A 23,557-nucleotide genomic window follows, 5' to 3' on the forward strand; every position below is an offset into this window, starting at 1 on the left:
TAATAATTTATATAAAATTATTAAAATGCATAGACAAAATGTCTATGGTATAGTCCATTGTGCGTAATTTGGTCTAGAATCTATGGTAAAAATAAATAAAGTGAGACTAAAACGAAGGAATCCAAGTAGATATTTACATTAAAAAGTAAAATTTAAAAAAAAAACTAATGACATTTGAATAATTTCTTGAGTTTTGAAGCCTTGACTGAAAAACGACTGTGAAAAAAGCGCGGGAAACGTTCAACTTGGCGGGCGCCTTTTTTTGAGATTTTTCATTTAAATTTATTTTTTAGTAATTTAAAGATCAGTTAAGTAGTGTATTGTAAATATATTTTTATTAGTTTATCTTATTATATATAGTTGTGTAAATATCTCACTTGGGTAAGTCTTTTTAACTATTTTATGGCGGAGGATGGTACCTTCGATCCTGGGGGACCTGAAATCCCCCAGGTCGGAGCTAATATTATAATTCATAACGAATCCAGTATGGACACTGATAGTTCTATCAGGTCTGAAAGGAAACGTGTTAAAGCTCCGCGTAAATTTTGTAAAAATTGCAATAAAAAGAAAAGGACCGATAAATCAAAACACCATAATAATTCAAATCGTAGCTGCATGTGCTTAAGTGAGGAATCTAGTGGAAATGAAAAGAAAAAACATAGAGCCCATAAAAAAGTTGATATTAGCTCTCCTCCATTGGAATCTTCACCCGCAGATGTATGTAACACCTCAAATTTGGAAGTATCTAATACCCAGGATAGAGTTAGTACAGAACCAACTAGGCGCATTCGTTATTATATTGAAACAGATAATGCTCCTTTCCTTGTACATGTCCAAAAAGTTACACAATCTTTGTCTGACGGTGCCACACTCCACCCTATTACATTTGGTAATTTCCTCAAAAAAAATAATAATGTGATTAAGAATATTGTTAATGGCAGTCTTAAAAGAATAGGTCGCAATAGAATAAGTATGGCATTTACCAACTATGAAGATGCTAATAAATTTGTTTTGAGCCCCCTTTTAGAACAAAACAAGTTAAAAGCTTTTATTCCATCATTTAATGTTACGAGAGTCGGCATAGTAAAAGGAGTTCCCTCAGAATGGTCTGAAGAAGAAATTAAGTCGAATATATCAGTACCAATTGGTTGTGGTGATGTTATAAACATGCGTAGGCTGAATTATAAGGTAATTGTTGAAGGATCACCTGTATGGAAACCCTCTCAATCTGTAGTACTGACCTTCGATGGACAGATATTACCTAAGAGAATTTTCATGTGCTATAATTCATTAAGTGTGGAACTATATATCTATCCAACTATACAATGTTATAATTGTTGTAAATATGGTCATACTAAGGTGCATTGTAGATCTAAACCACGTTGCTATAAATGCGGTCAGGAACATACAGGAGACTCTTGTAGTGTCATTGAAATTAATGCATACTGCTGTTCATGTTCAGGATCTCACTTTGCTATAAATAAATGTTGCCCAGAATTTGAAAGACAAAAAAGGATTAAGCTGACAATGGCCCAAAGTTGCATGTCATATCTTGAAGCCTCTAAAATACATCCCCCTATTTCCAGGTCATATGCCGAAGTCTTACTTTCTGAACCAAACACATTACATTCCGAATCTATTCTTTCCACAGCACCACACTCAAGTACTAATACATCTACAAAAAAAACAATATTTTTGAAACCACGTGTACCACCTAAACAAGTGAGAGGATATGACAAATTAGCTCATAACTCTCTTATTAAAGATTATAGCCCAAATCTTTCTGCACCCAATGGTTCTGCTATTGCAAAAAGTACAATTGAACATTTTTCTGTAAAAGATATCATAAATGAATTAATTAATACTTTAATAAAGTTAAATATCGTAAAACCGGACAACGCTGCCTTTTTAATAAATGAAATGAATAATGCGCAAAACCAAGATGGACAAGTTAACCAACATAGTCCAATGGAATTGCCGCAGCATAGTTAGCAACAAAAGTGATTTAATACACTTAATTAATAAATATAGCCCTATAGTTGTTACTCTGTCTGAGACATGGTTAAAGCCAGGTTACTCTTTTAGAGTTCCAGGTTTTTCATGTCTCAGAGAAGACAGGCCTGATGGGTATGGTGGAGTCGCCATACTCATACACAATTCAGTCTCCTTTACTCCACTTATATTGCCATCCCATAGTGAAGGTATATGTGCTATTGGAGCTTATGTATATAATGTAAATATAATTTCTATGTATATTCCTAATCCTTCTTCAGCAATCTTATCTGAAATAAATGTCTTTCTAAGCAGATTACCAAAGCCATTTTTATTATTAGGTGATTTAAACTGTCAACATGTTACATGGGGAAGTTCAAAATCTACATGTTATGGAGAATCTTTATTAGAAATCTTAGATATAAATAGTTTGTGTGTACTTAATACTGGAACACCTACTCGGCGAACTAAGCCTGAACAAGGTGATAGTGTGCCAGATTTATCTATATGCACTCGTGATCTTGCATCTATTCTTACATGGCAATCATTGCCTTATTCATATGGCAGTGATCATATGCCATTGCTGATCTCTTTTCCCCATCTTAAACCACATACATTCAAAAGATCCTTCCGTTTAAAATATAAACTCAATAGCCCGGACTGGACTTTATTTAAGTCTAATGTTGACAAAAGATTATCTACTTTGCCTAAAGTTTGTAGAGGACAGGAGCCAGTTTGCGCCGAGGCTTTGGCAAAACTAATTATTGAAGCTGCCGACGAATCTTTTCCTATTCGAAAAAGCAGGCCCGATAAAATTCCTTCACCACCCTGGTGGGATGAAGATTGTTCTAAAGCAGTCTGGAAAAGAAAACAAGCTGAAAAAGATTATTGCAATTCAATGACAACTGAGAATTTTGACATTTACTGTCAGGTGTCACAAGCTTCAAAGAAAATTCTTAAAGAGAAAAAATTAGAAGGGTGGCAAAGATTTTGTTCTTCTTTATGCCCTAATGTTAGTCCTACTCTGGTTTGGCAGAATATTAAAAAATTTAGATCAGCCTTTAACCCATCCGTAACTCATACAATGCCATTATCAGTTGCATGTAAATTTATGGACAAACTAGCCCCAGCCTCAGTTCCTGAAGATAACATAATTCCTATTTCTATTTCATATAACGATGATCGCGACGGATTAAACTCGCCATTTACCATGTCTGAATTAACGTCTGTACTTAGTTACTTAAAAGACTCTGCACCGGGCGCTGATGGCATACCATACTCATTTCTTTCAAATAATTGTTATGGTGTCACTGAATATTATTTAAATTTAATTAATTCTGTTATGATTAGCGGGCACATCCCTCCATCATGGAAATCTCAGATTATCATACCCATTTTAAAACCTGACAAATCTCCATTGGAAGTTTCATCTTATCGCCCCATTGCTCTTTCAACTACTATAGCAAAAGTTGCCGAACATTTAGTTAAAAATAGACTTGAATGGTTTGTCGAAAGTAATAAACTTTTGGCTGATAGTCAATATGGATTTAGGAGAGGTAAAGGTACCCTTGACAATATAAGTATCTTAGTAACAGATATACGCATTGCTTTTTCTAATAATTGTAGTATATTAGCAGCTTTTTTAGATATAAAATCTGCATATGATAATGTTCTCATTCCAATATTAAAGCTTAAGATGCTTCAATTGAATATCCCTAACATACTTGTAAATTTTATTATAAATATGCTATCTGAAAGAGATATTAACTTAAATGTAGAAGATCGTGTCATTACAAGGACGATATGGAAGGGGCTTCCACAAGGGTCGGTCCTTAGTCCAATCTTATATAACATTTATACTCATGATTTGGATAAAACGCTTAATGATTCTGTTAGAGTTCTCCAATACGCTGATGATTTATTGCTTTATTCTACTAGTTCATCAATACCCACAGCTTGTGAAAATTTATCATTTTCTCTTAAATTACTTAAAGAATGGTTAGACAGAAATGGTTTAGAAATATCAGTGTCCAAAAGTGCAATAGTTCTATTTTCCAGAATGCGAAATCCTCCACATTTAAATGTTATATATAATAATGATACCATTCCAACAAAAAGTGAGGTAAAATTTTTAGGTTTCATTTTGGATTCTAAGCTTTCAGGTATACCACATTGTCAATATATAGCTAATAAATGTGAAAAAAACCTCAATATCCTAAGATGTCTGTCAGGTGTATGGTGGGGTGCCCATCCGTATACAATGAAACTTGTATATAATGCCATGATACGAAGTGTTATTGATTACGGCTCTTTCCTATTAGAACCGTGTAACGTTGCTGGTTTAAAAAAGTTAGATGGTGTGCAAGCCAAAGCCTTAAGGATCATTTCAGGTGCAATGAAATCTAGCCCAATCAATGCGTTACAAATTGAGTGTGGAGATCCCCCTCTACACTTAAGACGACAATATCTGTCGGATAGATTTTTAGGTCGGTGTCTCCAAATTTATAATCATCCAATTTTAACAAAAATCTGTCAAATTTATGAATTAAAAAATTCTCCATATTGGACACATAAATCTCCACCCTGCCTTCTTCGAAGCTTTGAGAAATTTAATAGTATTAAAGCTCCTACATCCGCTGACACTATGCTACCGCTGTTTAACAATAGTTACGATTCTTTATTAATGTCTCCTAAAATCTGCGAGATTTCCTTATCGAAAAATGATGTTCAATGTAATGTTAAATTTAATTCAATTATAAATAATAAATGGCAAGGCTGGCATCATATTTACTGCGATGCTTCTAAACAATCTAAATCTGGTTGTGTGGGTGTAGGTTTGTATCATTCCCAGTACAATATTGTACAAAAAATTAAACTTCCACCTGAAACCTCTGTGTTTACAGGTGAATGTTATGGCATCTTCAAAGCAGTTGAATATATATTAACAATGAAATTAGGAAAAACTTTAATATTTACTGATTCTCAGAGTGCTTTGCAGACTGTCACGAAATTCCCATTTAAATACAAAGCTCAGTTGTCAATAATCTTGGATATTAGAAATAAACTCCATACATGTCTATTAAATGAATTTGATGTAGTTTTTATATGGTTACCAAGTCACTCCGGGATTGCAGGAAATGAAAAGTCCCATCAATTGGCAAATGATGCAGTGGAGTGTGGTGACGTTTTTCCTTTTAAAAATTACGCCCAAGACCTAATATCCCTTGCTAAAGATTATTTATACGACTCATGGAGTGAACACTGGACATCGAGTTCCCAAAAAAAGGGGAAATATTATTATCAATTACAGCCAACAATCCCTGTCAAGCCTTGGTTTTATAAACTAAAGCTTGATAAATCTGCTACTTCTATTCTTATACGTATGCGCCTGGGGCACGTCTGTACTAAAGAACATCTTTTGAAATTGGGCATTGTTGATACTTCCGAATGTGTTTGTAAAAGTGGAACTCATAATCTAAACCATATATTTTTTTCCTGTCCTTTACACGATTCCTCCGCCCTTTACCAAAATCTATCTTGTCTTACGAATGTATCATTTCCACTATGTATACCATATTTATTGTCTACCCTTGATCCTGATATATATAAAATCTTGGCATTATTTATTATGAAAAATGATATTAAAATTTAATATTTATATACCTACCTTTAATTATTATATCTTTATCTGTATGTAAATTTATATTCAACCTACTGTACTGATCCTTCCTTTTCCAAATTTCATCCGTTTTTTATTTTTCTAATCCTCGTTTCCCCGTTTTTACGTGTCATTGGCTGAGCGTCCATGCGCCAAAGCCACAAAAGAAAAAAAAAAAAAAAAAAAAAAAAAGCCTTGACTGACAAGTTTTGTTTGATGGATCTGTGTAAAAACATCGAAAATACGATTTATAAAACGAAAGTTTAGTTTGAGAACAGTGTCCTACATTTCAGCGTGTGGGTTTCCATGCTCTACTTACTTTAGGTATGACATACTAATCATTACATCAGATTTATAACACCATAACTATGGCTGATTCTGGCGTAGACACTAGCAATGAGAGCAGCGATAATCCGGTTTTCGACCATTCGCAGTGTACGTTTGAATTCAATCCACCAGCAATTCCGATCAATCAGGCTGGACAGCCCATGCCAATAGACTTTTTAGGCGAACCTCACGAACATATAGGAAAAATAAAATGCTCCACAAAGGCCCGACACTGCCGATTGAAATATAGATACGGTGGCACCATTTGCTCATCCAGAAACAAAAAGCTTCGTTTTGCAGCATCCACAAATAACACTGAGCTTGTAGAAAAGCTGCTGTTGTCAGGTGCCGATCCGAACAGTTCGGACGAACATAAAAGGAGTCCGCTTCATTTGGCATCTTGCCGCGGGTACGTCGACGTCGTCCGGTCGCTACTGAAGAACGGTGCTAACCCTAATATAAAGGACATCCTCGGAAATACGCCCCTTCACCTTGCCGCCTGCACTAATAATATCCCAGTCGTTATCGAGCTTCTTGATGCAGGCACTGATGTGTCATCACACGACAAAAACGGGCACAACCCGATACAAATAGCCCAAAGTAAACTGAAGTTAATACAAATGCGTCCGAGTGGAGCGGGGCATTTCGAGGAGACCAAACAGCTTATTGGTGAAATTTGTTTGGTTGTGGAAATGATGTTGAAGTACATGAAGATTCAGAAAGCTGATGCGGGAGAGCTGGAATCCGTCCGTGAGAGATTGGAGCGCGTCAGTACTCGTGAGCAGGTCGACTCTGAAGTACAAAACTTACTTGACAGTCTTGATTCACTTAAACTGAGATAAATGGATGTTTACTTAATCTTTCGAATATAAAGACTGTTCTTGTAACTGCCTAAGAGCTCACAAGGTTAAATAGGGTTTAAGAAGAGCTAATATTAAGCATATTTTTATCATTTATGTTTGGTCCTGCCATAATATGAGAATTTACATTGTGATAGTTAATATTCATGGTGATTTTAAAATGTGTACCTGTAATGGTAACTACACATTTATGAAACCAATTCATCATTAATACATCTGCGAGTAGATTTCATTATATTTACAATTTATATTAGTTCATTAAAATTAATTTTAATGATACTTTTCCTTTCTTTATTACCACTATTATCGCCAAGATAGTAATTATATAGTTATACACTAACTCTTATAGTGTGGTAAATGCTATTAGGTAAATTGTAAATGGACCTGTAGACAAATTTTACAAATAAATTTTCAATATTATGGAATTTACTATTTCTACTTGTTAATATTGACTATAAAATATTAGGTTGTGGTATTCACTGGATTCTCTGTACATATACAACATACATTGTCCAAAAAAGATGTTGGAGCTTATATGAGCATAAAAAAGTAATGCTTATTATCATTATCATCTCGACTTCCATCTAAAACATTTACTTTTTTATCTTGAATAAGTCTACGCATTATCTTATAGTCAACTTAGTATTTGTCAAATGTGTTAAAAGTAGATGATTGATGAAAGCAATGGATTAAAAATGTTATGTTATTATAATATCAGCCTTGGATCTTCAATTTTTTTAGGTAGGGCTAAAACTCAAAAATGCCACCCTCGACCACTTATATTTATTTTTACCAAACTATGCCTATGCGCCTTGCAAATAATAATGTATGTGCGTAAATAATGAGTTGTTGCCCCGATAGATCTGGGCCTAATAATTATATATATAAAGAGTTCACAATTTATTTATCTTTTGCAAAGCATGCCCAGCAAAGAACTTATTTCCCTCCATAACATTCTATGCAATCTCTGCTTTCTCTGCTTTGCAAAAAATAGTCGCTCAACTCAAGAAAGGTAATTTTCCAGGAGTTCAAGAATGTACAATTTTTTTGTAAAAATGGAGTTTACATCATGATTAACACAGTTATAAGTACCACAGTATAGTTAGACACATTAAAATTAGCAATATTTTACATTAAATTCTACATTTGGCAAAAAGGATTTTTTAATGGTTTTGGCTATTCATGTAAAATGGCGACAAGTTCTTTTCTCTTATAGCAATAGATATTTTTGCTTAAAGATGTGATTAGATAGCAACACATAAACTTAAATAGTTGGTTACAGTAGTACAGTAATAAATCAATTTCCTACAATAAGTACTTCAAAACCATAAAATAATAATATAGTTTTATTGATACACCACCAACATCTGTGTAGACTATGATCCAAGTCTTGTTTATTCAATTATAATAAATCACAACTATTAGATGCATTAAACATAATTAATATAGTCACAATGGGCATAATTCACAACTGTTCACAACATATTTTCATTTACCCCACTTCAAAAACGAAACTGCTTGTTGTTAGTAGGCTTCTTATTCTTTATCGTTAAGTAATAGGCTTCTATTCTTTGTTGTTAAGGTTTTTCGTGAAATTGGTATTATTTATAGAAGATTTTAGTCAGAAGTTGGGACCTTTTTTTTTGTCTTCCAAATTGAGTTGTATTTTTTGCACTAACCCCTGGCTAGTCCCAGCTTCATATTTATTTTAATTGGAGGCATTTTCAAAATATAATGTTTTTTCGTAATAAGTAGATATTGTATTAAATTTGTCTTTACAAGGAATTGAGGTTAGTAAGTGTTATTGACCAATTAAAAATGTACTTTGTACTTAGACTTCTTAGGTTATTATTCTTATTGATTGATTTATATTCTAATTACAAATAGATATCACTGTAGTTATACTCCTTTCTGTAAGTCATTAATAAAATATTGATTGTTATAAGGACTTTTATTTCCATGTAAATGCTTATGTTTTTACAATAACTTTTAACAGTGGTAGAATACTTTGTGGTTCAACTCCTGTGGCACAAACGTAAATCCTATAGTTGGGGAGCCCAAGAGGGGATTTCGGAAGTGTCTTGAGAGAGTCATACTAAGATATGGGAAATATCTTACACCCTGTAGAGTATCCTAAACCATAAATGAGCTTTCTATGTCGGGGGGTTTGCAGAATCAAAAAATCGATCACTGTACTTGCACGAGCGCGGTCAATCTTATTTTCAATATATAGGAAATAATGCTAGAAAACGGGAAACATCATAACCTGCCAATTACCACACGTCGAAGTAGTGGTCATTTTGAAAAAAAAAACACCTGCATTATTATACTATCTGATAGTGTCACTTATTAGCATGAATCCCTGGGAAGTAATGATGCATCACAAACTAAAGGAAAATGCTAATTTTTAGGAAAATACATTATTCTTACATTCTCATACATTTTTTTTTTCAAATTGTCAGAATAAGAAAACCCCCATTCTTCATTCGAATGTCTAATCTACACAATCTTATAGGTCCCAATGACGCTAGAGTTTGTTACACATTTAGCATCATGGGCTCTCCTACGACTATTTCTGCCTAATAACAGTAGTGTTAAGCTCTTTGAAGGGCGTGGTGCATTCTTATTCGAGACACTCCAACTTAGTCCTCAAGGGTAGTAAAACATCTGCGGCCGACGTCGGATAGGCACATCATGAACAGTTTGTACTTTATTAAGTTTCCTCACAGTTAAAGCTAATGGTAATCTATTTCTAATATGCAGATAACTAAGAAAACTCAAATGTAGTTTGGATTATGTTAATAAATAATGACAAAATAATAATTAATTATTTATTGATAACAATTTCATATACTCCCACTGAACATGTTTAGATTCCACATGGAATGTAATTAAAATTAAATAATTCATAAATAATAAATTGCATTTGGAATGACAGTTTCAATTCCTGATATGAACTTTCACTTACTACAATATGAGGAATAGTAACAGGTTGATTTATATACTTAATAAAAAAAGCGCAATAAAATTATTACCAGTATCATATCGTTTATATTTGTGCAAGTTTCACATTCTATTTGTACGAAAATAAACTTTGAACATTTAAAACAATTTTTACATATGTAAGAATAGCACAACAATACTAATCGATTTACATTTTTAATTTAAATACAATTTTATTTTATTCTATATAATCATATAAGTAGCTTTGAATGATCATTGTGGCGTAAGAACATGTGTATTTCTTCAAACGAAACAAAGTGAACTACACAATACAAATGTTTAATTAGAATTGATTCCAATATTAAAAAGTAGAAATAAGTTTGAATATACGTTGCCGCATTCAAACCAGTTTTTATACTTACAACAATATTAAACTATATACATATTAACAATCGGAAATATTGCAAATAAATTTAATAATGTTTCATTCGTTTTAATTCAACTACATACATATTTACACATTGTTTTATTAATGTATTAGGCAGACAATTATGGGGTTGTATTGTGCCAAATATGCGTAATAGAATAATATGGCAGATATTATTGTTATCACAGAGTATTAAATTATATTTAACGTTACATTAATACTGCTTAATTAGTTAAGTAAACTTATGAAGCCTGAACCACTTATGTTATTTCATTCTCCCCAAAAATTGTATAACTATTCGACCATATTATCTATAATAATTATATTACTGGATTACGTAAGTTGGTATAAAAGAAAATAATTATTGTATTTATATTAACAAAATAATTACAATAATGCCTACTAAATATTTAGGAACGCGAGGGATCAAGAAACTTACATTAGAGTTCCATAGAGTTGAACATAAATTTATACACTAACACCTAACAGAACCATAAATAAATGGATTTAATAATTATTTAGTAGAAAAGAGGCCTTAAAACTAATAAACCATATTGTGCCGAAATACCTGCTTTAAGCAATAAATAAAAAAGTTTGCTAAACCACAAAGGAACAAACAACATGCAATTGATTGGTTCTTTGAGCGACTCTTGAACTTAATTGTATTAACCTATTTAAGAACTACTTGGCGTGATGAACTCTCGACTTTCACATGATGAATCACTTTTAGAGTGCATTTTTTTGGCACTTACTTTAGTACGTTCCGACACTTGACTAGCTATTAAATAGTTGCACATTTTAAATAATCTGTTTACTTATAAATATTATCACAATTTAAAACATCAACAAATAAATCACAATTAGAATGGAATAGATCGATTCAATTTCTTATTATGTTTCGGATAATGATATATTTTTAAACATTTAAAATCGTTCGCACAACCATATAACAAATTTTTGCTATAATCCCCGATTCGCTCTTATTGCACGGCTCGGCTGAGTCTCATGTAACTTAATCAGTCATTTCAATATTATTATCATGTAGAATTGAATTTACCTAGTTTACATGTTAATTTGTATCTGGTACCAAGAGATTGACTATATTTGGAAAAACTTCAGCCTGAATCGGACCATACTCTACAAGCTCGCCATCCACGGTGATGTGACCAGTAGTATTTTCCGGCACTATTCTAAATGCACTAACGGGAATCATTTTAATGAACTCCGTATCGATATCAGAGTGATTGCCTGCATTCAAACCTAAGAGGAACGATAGAAGTTGAGACCGGCCTATCCCCGCCTTGATGATGAGCATCCACATTACTCCGTCTGAAAGTTGCGATCGCGGCGCGAACAACAAGTCTTCTCCTATGTAAGCTTGGTAGGAAACGTGTACCATAACAAACTCGCCGCTCTCGTGCTCCCAGTGTAAGGGCAACGTGGACATGAGGGATGGCAAGTGCGAGGCGGGGCCGTGCATACACGCGTGGACCGGCGACCGCATCTCCGAGCCGCTGCTCGTCACACTGAGGTACTCGGATCCGCGCGTGCTGTAAAAGGTAGAGTGCCTTGAATAAACGGAATAAAACGAGCCAACTCTCTCGTGTCTTTTCCCGTTCACGGCGCTGGTGAAAACTTCCGAGCTGTCGTCGCAATCAATGAACGCTTCCGCATCGGGGGAGTCCAGCGCGCCGTCGTGGCTATTGCTGTGAGTGAGCGTCAATGGATGTTTCGGTTTCGGTAAATTGCTGACGTCTCTTATTCTCGCGTAGCTGACTACACCTTTGTACTTCCTCAGTCCGAGGAGCCGCGCCAATGCCCACAGCGTGAAACGCTGCCCTCCGATGGCTCGAAGTCTTTCGCTCTCTATATCGATGTCCGAGAGCAAGCCCCAGCCGATCGAGAGAAAAGAGAACATGATCTGTAACAATAACGGTGTAACGGTAAACAGATCATATTAATATTAATGATAATGTTACGTTATAGTCGTTGGTAGGACGTAATGGATGTGCGTAATATATTCATTGATAATCGCGTAGATTAGCAACGTAATGGGATGAGCTATGTGAGAATAAAATTGCATCCGCACTCGTCGCTCGCCGTTTGTTATGACGGACGTAGTCAATTGAATAGTGTAACATAATCTCGACCCGAAGGTGAAACTACGAGTATATTGCGTTATGTAGTTTGTGTGGCGAATTTATCTGTTTTAATGTGATAACGTTAATCAGATAACACTGATACACAATTTTAATTTTACAATCTCTACGATTTGTCATTATGCGTTCTGGTTCTAATTGTCTTGTTACGATTTTAATTACTTAACAACAGGCTTAGAAATACGAGCCATTACATTATTTACTTTTCGCGTCGATTGCATTTCGCATTGATTATCAAGTCAATGACAACATCTTCATGTATACTTCAGGCTTCCCTGACTTGTGAGAGAGAACCCGCACCAATCAAGGAGATAAAACGGATGCAACCAACATTTACTATCAAAATATACTTTGTCCACTAGTATGACCTAAGAACGTAATACAGTCTGCAGTCATCGGATAGCCTAATTGACCAGTGGTTGGAAAGTTCCAAGCTGTCAGCGGCCGGACATACTGGTTTAACGCGCATGTTGTTTATCAGCCTGTTCACGTCATCATTGTTATAAATAATTATCTTAAAGATCTAGACTTACAATTATAAATTAATTTCATGCACGTTTTTTGTAAAAAAAAATAACCCTTCTTTGGTAGTTGTATAAAAAAGTATAAGAAGGCGTACTTCTTTAACGTGACAAGAGATACAAATATTCTTTTACAAACTAAGAAATACCTAAACAATAACATAGTTATCACAACATATCGCATCTTTAATAAATGGAATGAGACACACACATGATTTACATACAATGTTTATTAAAAGTCGTTGTCTTGTTGTTTTCTGTTTTAATATGTTATCATGCTGCTTTTAAAACAAGATGGAAAAATGTCGGCGTTCTTATACCTTTGTACACAGAGAAAATGATTATCCCCTGATCTGTAGTCGTATTTTATCAAAGTAATCATATAGTAATATAAACTTACCTTAGTTTTGGTTTCAACTCGAACAACGTCTATGGGCGCAGATTTCCCTCTCGTCAAACCCATTGTAAGTCCCGTTAAGTTATTTGGAATGTATGGTTCGCTGAAACGAGAAAATCAGAATAATATTAGAACCTACTTCGAAATTCACAATTCACAAAATAATTTATTTAAACCATTTAATTTTAACCTTAAGATTTAACTAATTTTGGTCCGCAAATATTTGGATACTCACATTAATATTACTAATAGTTAAATTTCGGTCTTTGGTAGACAAAATTTGGACAGTTTAAGTATTAATAACTAATATCGAGCAGTTGCTTAAGCTGCTGCTACTTGGGCATTTAAGCGCAAACGCCCGTTAGTGCGCGATCAGCCTTACATTACAAGTCACCCAGCGTTTTATGTTTATTAACAGCATGACGACAATGTAGGTAGTCTTGTCTCTCGACTGGTAGTAGAGATACAAGTTTAATAAACAAATGCCGCGTGCTAAGTCCAATGTTCATCTTTGAGAAGTGACGTTAACTCGAGGCCAATTTTTTGGCGTGACTGTACAAAAAAGTAATAAAGACCATCTTAAAAACACAAATACTTTGTGTTTGTTGTAGTGTGTTGGAGTGTGTTGTACTTTTGTTTTTAAGATGGATGGTCAGATTTGCATCCGTAATCCGTAATTTAAGCCTTTATTACAAATGCAAATGAGAGGAAATCTTCCATAAAATCCAAAATATATTTAATAATTATGATAATCAGATAAGACCTAAAAAGGACACGAAGGATCTTACACAACTTATATGCAAAAATTATTCGAAATAACATAAAAGGACACCTTTGTAATATTCACGATATTCTACCAAAGGCACTCTGTCCTTGCCACGTGTAAGTTACAGTTCGACAAAGATATGAAGATGGACAAAGTGCTACTTTGTTTATCTTTTTACTCGATTGCGGAGGACAGGGATTTTACCGACTTCGAAAAAGGAGGAGGTTCGGCTACATATGTTTTTCGAGTCCGTATGTAACTCTCATTCTTTGGCACGCCCTGCAACCCAAACGGCTTTTCGAATTAAATTATATGAGGTGTCGTTGGATTCGTCAAAATTGTGAGACTAGCTATATTTATAGCTAGCTCGCTATATTAAACAGTCGAGTTCTTTGTTTTCATAATAATCAATTCCGTTAGTGGTCTAACATTTTTATTTGTCTGAGTATTAAGACTAAGGACTCAAATAAACCTTATCTTATTCTCGTAGGTAGTCAAACAACTGCCTGCTGCAATTAAAACTTGATCATAAAACTACTTAATATTACTTATTGCGGTTACAACCTTAATTATAAACACGAGAACGGTTTATTGGTCTCGAAAATACTCACTAATTGTCTTTCAAGAACGCTGTAAAATATTTCAAATTTCAGTTATGCAAATTTACAAAGTGTATGGTAATTATTATTATTACAATTTACAATGCACTCGAGCAAAACAGTTAACAATACATACATGTGTGAAAAATTATCACGGCCATAAAAAGAATGACGTCAAAACTCGTTAAAATAAACATGTAACTTGCAACATTATTTTCGAAAGGTTTTCTTGAACCGAGACTTACTTGTCGCGGTTTATGAGCAGTACAATTACAGAATAATATAACAAGCAAAGAAAAATGTTTAAAACAAATATTTTTAGTCACCATGACGTAAAACAGCATTAAAATCGCAGTCAGCCGTGCATGTTTCTGTCGTGTTTTGCAACTTTATCGACATTTTGAAGTTATGGCCAAGTCGTATATCTGATAACAGTTCGATTCAAAGTGTAAAATCAAATATTTCCAACTTGTGTATCCAACTAATCGTTTGTAATTGAAATGAATCAGTCGCTGCAGATTCGGGGAACATTTTACTTCAATTTTAAAATACCATTATAAAAGCCTTATTTTAAAATACCATTATAAAAGCCTTAAAAATAATTACTTTTGATTGATGATTATTATAGACGTACGATCGTCTTTATTAGGCCATTAATGTCGCTTTATCTATTTCATGCCCAATTGAAGCATTGCCATGGTTCGCCTAAATGATTGTCATTAAAAGGCCACCGTTTATTAATCTTGGGTATATATGCCAAGATTGAGTACTCGTGCAACTAATATCGAGGAAGTACTTTTTTATAATATAGGAGTAGTAGACGAGCATGCAGTCCACCTGATAGTTAGTTTCTACTGCCGCCCATAGGCAACTGTAATAGCTGTACAACTGTAACTGTAACAGCAGCGCTTAACGCTAGTTATATTAGGCAGAAATAGGTGTAGTCGAGGTGCCGCAGGAGTCGAACTACCACCTCCGAACTTACTTAATAGTTCGTCTAATTTGTTGATTCAATAAATGAGTATTTAATAAATGTATATTCCCATTAATAAGTGATCGCTAGCAACCAATTTTAGCTATTTCGCCCTTTGGAGGGCACGTTAAGCTGTGTATTCCGGTGCGTATGCTATCATTGGATGGATTCGTTCAACCTTGTCGAAGGCCTGAAAGCCGGATTGAAAACATCCGTCACGAATTTGCTGTTAATCTACATTTCTTCCGTATTAGATCAGCTCGGTGGTGTATGATGTTAGACATTAACCCATGGTCAGGAGTATTCTGTATTGAACCGAAAGAGTTGCAGCTCAATATAATTCAGCTTCCGCCGGCTCAGAATACATTGATCTAAGTATTTATTCACTATCCACATAGTTATTTGTATACAAAAGGAAATACTGTTTTATAGGACCACGGATTTTATTTTTCTGTTCGCTTTTGATGAACTTTAATGATATCAACAAAAACATCCTCAAATTAAAATAATAATTAAATTCGTAAACTAGATGGTAGACACAAGTATTTTCAATTGCTGCAATATATTTTCCCACATTACATTATTGTTTTTCTCACCACTAAGTAGGTACTTCATGACTTCCTGAAGAACACGAACAAAAAATATAATAATCTTTGTAAAGTCAAGTGTCTTACGTCTAATTCACAAAACCCGTAGAGTAAATATTCTTATGATTTCTATAATATAAACTACAATTTTGAAGAAAAGCTAATGAATTCATCGACTTCTAGTACTATTAAACCGGAACAAAAACGAAGCTCGCTTTCAAATTGGAAATGATCATTCTCTTGGCATAAGTGCCTCTCCACAATGCTTGACACTGGCATTAACAAAGCCACTGTGGTTTGGATGCCAACTTTTATAACTGAAAATACGCAATCCTTTTTCTGAATTTCTTATATAGTTTAAAAATAGAAAATACTACAAACTATATTTGTAGCAGGCAAAAAATTAGGCCAACTATTATACGGTTCTCCTACAACTGTTTTTAAAAATAATGTTTTTAGATTACTTTTCGATAAAAAATTGTTCAATAATTCGAAAGGTAAATAACGTATTTTGAATTAACACACCTTTATATTGTGAGCTAATCCGGAAAATCAAAATACCGAAAATCAGATTGATCCTAAAAATCAATATACATTATTAATTATTAATTCGTACACACGAGAGCAATGTACAAATAATAATGGTCAACAACTACAAGTATTATAATTTACGTTATACATAGAAACTGGTTATCCTCAGTCAATGGTCTTTATATGCAAATGCTAATAATCCAGTCATTAATCATACCTTTTATGTAAAGCATTGTGATGATTCATATTTTTACTTTGAACCTTTGTGAATATTAGTATAGATAAACTATTGCGGACAAATTGATATAGAAAGGCATACGGAAATTATAACGACAAGAAATGCTTTAAACTTGTATATCATTCGTTCGTACTAGTTCCTTATTATGTTTCGTTTAAGGTAATGTTTACTCTATCGCAGTAGAACGTTGGACAATTAGCAGTATGATATAAAGGTTAACTACATCGATGCAAACAAAACTAAATGGTCATAATTACAAATATACACTTAATTATAGTTCACAGACGCTTATTATTTCCCTTGATAGTCATTTAATTTGTATTTCGAAATGATTGTTTTGTTAATACACAGATTTTTACAAACTGAACGTATTATTTTGGATTTAAGCAAATTAATAAAATAATCATGTCAGTTTGGTGCAAAATGCTAAAAAACTATACCGCTTTAAATATAGCGCATACGTTAAGAAGTGATTAAATTATTAAAACGTATTTGTTGTCAAGAAATAAAAAGCCAAATAGGCCACGATGTACAATTACGAAAATTTGGGTTAAGCGCGGTTAAGCAATGTTAAAAACCTGGCTTTTTGAATTATGCATCGCTACGGTCGGAGAAGCCCTCGAAATGTCGTGATGACGGTGTTTTTTTTCTCAAAAGCTCAATTTTCAGGTCAAGGTTTTCGCGATTGCGGTTAAGTCTTCACCTGCAAACGTCAATATGTGCTGACATAGCTCAAAATGAAATGGAGCTTCTACTAAATACTTTACACATTTTATCTTATATATAAAATTTTCATATCACAATGTTAGTTACCGTACTCCTCCGAAACGGCTTTACCGATTTTCACCAAATTTTATATGCATATTCAGTAGATCTGAGAATCGGCTACTATCTATTTTTCATACCCCTAAGTGATAAGGGTTGTTCACCCTTAACTTTTTTTTATATGGCAACACAACGTTTGCCGGAACAGCTAGTTACATCATAACTTTTACTTGCAATTTTAGAATGTGAGGGTCAAATTTTGCAGCTAAATTTTTCTAGTTCCGCGTAACCGATTGAACTGAAAGTTATGTCACTCCACTGCAATAATATGATAATTATCATTAAAATAATCTGATGATGAACCCGGATGTTAGCGATATCAACGCCTCATATAGATAAAATATCCTTGTTTAGAATTGTGCTGATCTCAATAAGTACCCATATTTTAGTATTTAGTGTGCTTTTAATTTAAAAATTCCTTATTTACAATGTCCTGTATAGTTAATATTTTACTCCAGCATGAGGAAATTAAGGAATACTGTTAAGATTATAATTACGAAACGATGTGGACGCGATTGTTAAGATTTTCAAAAATTATATTTTGTAAATAGGAACAATGGTCCAGCAAAAAAAATTATTTATTTGTGTAACACAGTTAGTAATCAAGGATAATTACACATAAGATTAGTTACAGATTAACGAAGCCAGCGATACGGCTTTAATTGAGGACTAGGTCATATGAATAGGAATAAGTAGGTGAACAAGAATGTACTCATATGTGTTACAAAACATCTTTGTTTCAAAATATAGCGTGTGTACAACAGAATTGACCAGAATTGTCCAAATTGACGTAATCTAGAAATCATTGAAAGTTAGAAAAATGGTTTCTAAATTTTGAACGAGAAAAGACTTTCATCATCACTGGGACGTCTTACCCCCCCCCCCCCCCCCCTATGCGCACATATATTGCGGCAATGTCAACATAAGGGCGGAATTTCGGGTCTCGAGGGTACCCTCTTTGCCCGGGCAGATTCTCAGGTGGTCAAATGCCCCCTGGATTTATAATATTTATTCATAATAATATAATGTTATTTAAAACATTATAATATAATGAACAAGTATCAAAAATGGACCAACCCCACTGTTAAGTGGGTGGTTCAATGGAAAAGACTTTAAATACGGTTGAATATTTCGGATCACGAAACTTAAGTACTTACAAGGGGAAGTTAAATATTTCAGTAGAACACCTTTTTTGAGAGTTTTTGACCTAATAAAAATACATACATCAATTTCGAGGAATTACAATCAAGATCTCTGCGTTGAATTGTGGATTTTACTATTATAATAGCGGTTTTGTGAATAAGAATATTAGTTAATTTAGTGATATCACAGAACTGTAACATCATAATTTCGATAGTATCTCACAGCTCACTAGTAGAACGTTTCCACAATTAACGTGTTTTGTTATTATCGCAGTTCACGAAGTTTTTATTACCAATGTGTACCATAATTATTCTGTTTACCTCCAAAGAATTGCCAAGCGACTAAAAACTAAATTACCATACTTTTGTATCATGAACACAAAATATTTACCAACCAAAAAATGCAAAGTCACTTTGTTTACTTATATATCTAACCGCAACTTAATTGGGTACAATATCCTTAACCAGTTGTTTAATAACAATGACCTAGTCATCTCATATCAATTTCAAAGTTCTCATAGTTCTCCCCTACAGGAAAAAGAATAAAAAACATTTTGCATGATTGATGTAGTTTCATAGAATTACCGCTAATAACATATTAAGTGACATATGAAAAACAAACGGAAAAAGAACAGTGTGAGTATAAAAAAGTACTTGACATTTGAAGTTTTATATCAAAACTACGGATTTATTTAATACCTACGTATTTTAATAGGAATATACGATATGACTTTTTCGTGATATTGATAAATTTATTATGATCAGTCTTCGGGTCGCAGACAACTTATCAAATACTGTAATTAACACTTATTTTTTACCCGAGTGCCAAAGAAGGGTTGTTTTTCGCGCGTATCTTGTTATAACTTTCTAAATTAAAGATAATTATGCAAAAAGGATTCTGTACTAGTTTTTATTAATTAGTTTAAGACAAATTTGAAAATAATCGCCATGTAATAAAAATAAATCTATTGATAACACTAAAGCACCAAAGTGACTTAAGCTCATCAGTAGCTACCAAAAAAAATAAGTTAACGAAAAAAATATGTACCTATTTAATTAACTGTTTCGTCCTTCATTAAGTGCTTAAATGATATAAACTCAAAATATTGATATACATGTTACATTTATTAAGTATTCAACATCCACAAATAGATTATTGAAACTAATAATTATAGTTTAAAAACTAAAATCGCACAAGGAAAATCATTAATCCTGATTCCTGATGATCCTGCTGAGGTGAATGGGATAAAATTATTTAAATCGTGTATTTTCATCGGTTCTTGATAATTGTTCAAAATTTTAAATCGGACCGTTCAAAGTGTAGTAAAAAAATCGAACGTAAAAAGAACCAACAACTGCCAATTCCTTTCTGCATGAGCTAACGTTCCAGCTAATGAACTAACTCGCTACTCGCTACTCTTTACCCCAATAATACGTAGGGTTCCTATTAAAAAAAATAAAAGCAGAATATAGGCACGCTCTCTTACAAACACGTCATAATTTAATCGGATTTTGAAATTAACATGACCATTCGTATCTTGCGGGTTACTTAATTAGCATGACTTAATATCTACAGTGGGATATTTCTGTTGTCGAGTTGGGATATAAGATAACATTTTCCTCCTGTGGGCGTAAAATATTGTATTTTTGATTAATTAAAATGTTTTGCATATTTAAATACGCAATACATTTTGAGGTTTGTTAAAATATAATTACTTGATTTTATTATTAAAAATTCATATATGGTATATTTTCAAGTTCATAGCTTTACCACTTTCCTGTCTGCTACACTTTTTGTCTACATTGGACCACGCTCCAACTTAATTGCGAATTGTTTTAGGATGTTTTGAAAAAGTTTTACATTTACTGTCCAATGATGAAATCTGGGATCTACTGTCTCCAAAGCACGGAAATGCGTATGATTTGATATGTATTTAGCCACTTGCGAACCTTACTTTGTTCCTAAATATAATTTGTTTGAAAATATTTAGTACAAAATAATGTAATACCATTTATAAAAGAACTGTATTCAATAACAAAACAAAAACAAAATATGATAACAAAAATTGGTTTAAAGTTTAAATTCTTCTTATGTAGCTCACAAAAGAACCAATTAAATATTTTGTTAATTAGACAGCTCAATTATGAACATTCATTAGTTCAACCAGTTGCTATCTTCTTTATGACGTTAATTATAAACAGTTAGAATTAGAAGATGAACTACATCAGCGCTAACAATTTATTGTAATAAAACAAACTCTATAATTTCTATTTTCAGTCTAAAAGATAAGGAAAAAGCTTAACAAAAACAATCCATAGTAATGAGGGGATAATACCTATATGAATTATATTATAATAATAATTCATAAACACCTGAAAACACCATTCAGATAATGCTAATTACTAATTAAATTTGTAGATAGGGAAAATAATGAAATTGGTAAAGTATCTAGCAGGTTTATATTTTTAATATTCAATTGAGAGGCGGGTTATGAGGGTAATTTCATCTGTCCGAGGTTGTTTTCTTCATTTAAATAATGTCAAGGTATTTTTGTGATAAAACTAACAAACAAGAATGCAATCTACCTTTTTTCTTTATTATATAGAATTATCAAATGACCATAAAAAACCTGATGGTAATCCCTCATTGCCCGTGTGAACATCTGTAATCTAACCCAGACAAGATCAAGAGTCCTATGACGATTGACCACTAATACATTGCTACTTGTCTGGACTAAGTTGGAATACCTCAGATAAGTATGTCTACCCTTCAAACCAGAACACTATTAAATAACCAACTATTATTATTATCAGGCAGAAACAGGTGCAGCAGTGTTGTCTCCAGTGTCAACCACACAGGAATAATAAATAATACATAGTGAATAGACAGGTCATTATAACTTCTTATATTATGTTTAGTAATCTTACAGCGGACTTAGTCATCAATCAGTATGTGGGGTTAGTGACAGGTAATAAGTAAAACTTATTAATTAATTACCAGTTTCATTAATTGGCTGCATTGATAAGAACAAATAATAATAATACATTTAGTATTTCCTTTATAAATATAGCAGTTCCACAACTGATAATTAAGGCCATTTTAAACAGTCAAGGCTATTTTTAATTAATTTCCAATATCAGATAATTGAATGTTTCAGAAATACATAATACTATTTGCTTTACAACAATTTTTAAGTTTTCCATGTCAACCGCCAGGTCACCAGAACTTATTTTAAATAGACTTCCAAAGCAATTTTTTTTTTCAAAAACTAGCCATGTAAAGACACATTAAATCTCATACAATAATATTTTTTCTTATTGGAGTCTTATAAGCCTGCATGCATACAACTTTTAACTGTAATCTTATCAGTAAAGTCTATAATTATACAGACTTACCTCCCAATTATTTTGCAAAACAATTACCTACCTGCATAATTATAATTTAATCATTACAACCACCATAATTACTAAGCTTTACTAGCCTACTATGGGCCAAGGATCTCAGAAGGATGCTGGTAGGATTAGGTCATAATGGCTACTCACTTGTAATGGTGATTGATGGTCCTCGCCAGGCCATTGCCGGAGCCGCAGGGTAGGATGGCTAGCGGCACCTCGGCCAGCGCCTGCTGCCAGTCCAGCCGCTCGAACATGCCGTTGACGACCTCGAACAGCACGCCGTCGCCGCCCACCGCCACGATGCCGCGCCAGCCGTACACATTCCTCGTCCGGACGAACTCGCGAGCGTACTGGGCGTACTTCGTCACGTGCAAGTCGTACTGCACCTCCGCCTCTTGCAAAATCTGGGACACTTTCGTTTGGAACAACTCCTTCGCCCGCCCCGGCCCCGACTTCGGATTCAACAGTATGAGCAGCTTCTTGTCGTTCAGCGGCGGAGAGTACGTGATCGGCTGGTTCGCTATCAGACACTTTATCGTGGTCCGCCACTTCTGCGCTTCCTTGTTGTTGTCCTCGTACTTGTCGTACGACCTGAAGCGCAGTGTTATCGTCGTCCTCTCCCTCTTCAGCGTACGGCGGCTGCGCTTTAATATGTAAGCGTAGATGTAGAGATACGCGGAGATATCGTTCTCATCAAGGTCGCCGCTGTTTTCGTCCACCACGGTGACCCGGTCCTTGCCACCGAGAGAAGTACACACGCAAGAGCCGCCTCCCGCCCGCCGTCTTTTACTCCGCATGCATTTGCTGCCGACGATATCCCGGAGAAGTATAGTTTGCTCCTTAGACGAATCATCTGTTTCTTTCGTTAAAGACAATCCTTTTGAAGTGAGACGTACTCGAAACACGGATTTCTTTTTAGAAAGAATATAGAATGTTTCCTCTAGATAAATATGTTCCTTTGAATCTGTATTTTCAACATCCTTGCGTTCCTTGGCATTATGAACGTCAATACCGAGCTTTGTTTCCGCCATAACTAACAAGCTCACGAAACCGTTCTTTTCAATGTTCAACTCACAATAAATAAAACATCACTTTGACAACACTTCCACAGACAGACAGAAGTCAAAAACTGAAAAGTGCCAAGCCAACTGCCAAATGCCAAAGGGAAGCCAAAACCGAAACAGAACTAAGCAGTGTTACCATGTTGCTTACTGAA

General features: G+C 34.0%; 2 protein-coding genes and 1 long non-coding RNA gene across 3 annotated transcripts; 1 reads left to right on the forward strand and 2 right to left on the reverse strand.

Moving 5' to 3' along the window:
* Nucleotides 1-182: 182 nt before the first annotated feature.
* On the reverse strand, nucleotides 183-3,184 carry LOC140755989 (uncharacterized). Its single transcript, XR_012103857.1, has 2 exons — nucleotides 1,447-3,184; nucleotides 183-897 (listed from the first exon to the last, which is right to left on the reverse strand). It is a non-coding gene; the product is annotated as an uncharacterized LOC140755989 (long non-coding RNA).
* A 2,662-nt stretch (nucleotides 3,185-5,846) lies between these two features.
* On the forward strand, nucleotides 5,847-7,116 carry LOC140755987 (ankyrin repeat domain-containing protein 54). The gene has a single exon (XM_073091360.1). It carries the CDS (start codon nucleotides 6,019-6,021, stop codon nucleotides 6,817-6,819), a length of 801 nt encoding a protein of 266 aa, XP_072947461.1. The 5' UTR covers nucleotides 5,847-6,018; the 3' UTR covers nucleotides 6,820-7,116.
* A 2,538-nt stretch (nucleotides 7,117-9,654) lies between these two features.
* On the reverse strand, nucleotides 9,655-23,482 carry LOC140755990 (sphingosine kinase 1). Its single transcript, XM_073091361.1, has 3 exons — nucleotides 22,489-23,482; nucleotides 13,288-13,387; nucleotides 9,655-12,128 (listed from the first exon to the last, which is right to left on the reverse strand). Exons 1-3 carry the CDS (start codon nucleotides 23,370-23,372, stop codon nucleotides 11,277-11,279), a joined length of 1,836 nt encoding a protein of 611 aa, XP_072947462.1. The 5' UTR covers nucleotides 23,373-23,482; the 3' UTR covers nucleotides 9,655-11,276.
* Nucleotides 23,483-23,557: the final 75 nt, after the last annotated feature.

This window comes from Epargyreus clarus, unplaced genomic scaffold, assembly GCF_041222505.1.
Source record: "Epargyreus clarus isolate Ecla_fem2 unplaced genomic scaffold, WU_Ecla_fem_2.2 ptg000034l, whole genome shotgun sequence".
Classification (NCBI taxonomy): Eukaryota; Metazoa; Arthropoda; class Insecta; order Lepidoptera; family Hesperiidae; genus Epargyreus; species Epargyreus clarus.

Bases quoted from the DNA above. Each gene is read 5' to 3' on its own strand.
- LOC140755990 (XM_073091361.1), bottom strand. From the start codon at position 23,372: ATGGCGGAAACAAAGCTCGGTATTGACGTTCATAATGCCAAGGAACGC. The intron at 13,388-22,488 runs GTGAGTAGCCAT...TTCTCGTTTCAG, and splicing joins ACCATCAATCACCATTACAA to CGAACCATACATTCCAAATA. The intron at 12,129-13,287 runs GTAAGTTTATAT...TTATTGTTACAG, and splicing joins GAGTTGAAACCAAAACTAAG to ATCATGTTCTCTTTTCTCTC.
- LOC140755987 (XM_073091360.1), top strand. From the start codon at position 6,019: ATGGCTGATTCTGGCGTAGACACTAGCAATGAGAGCAGCGATAATCCG.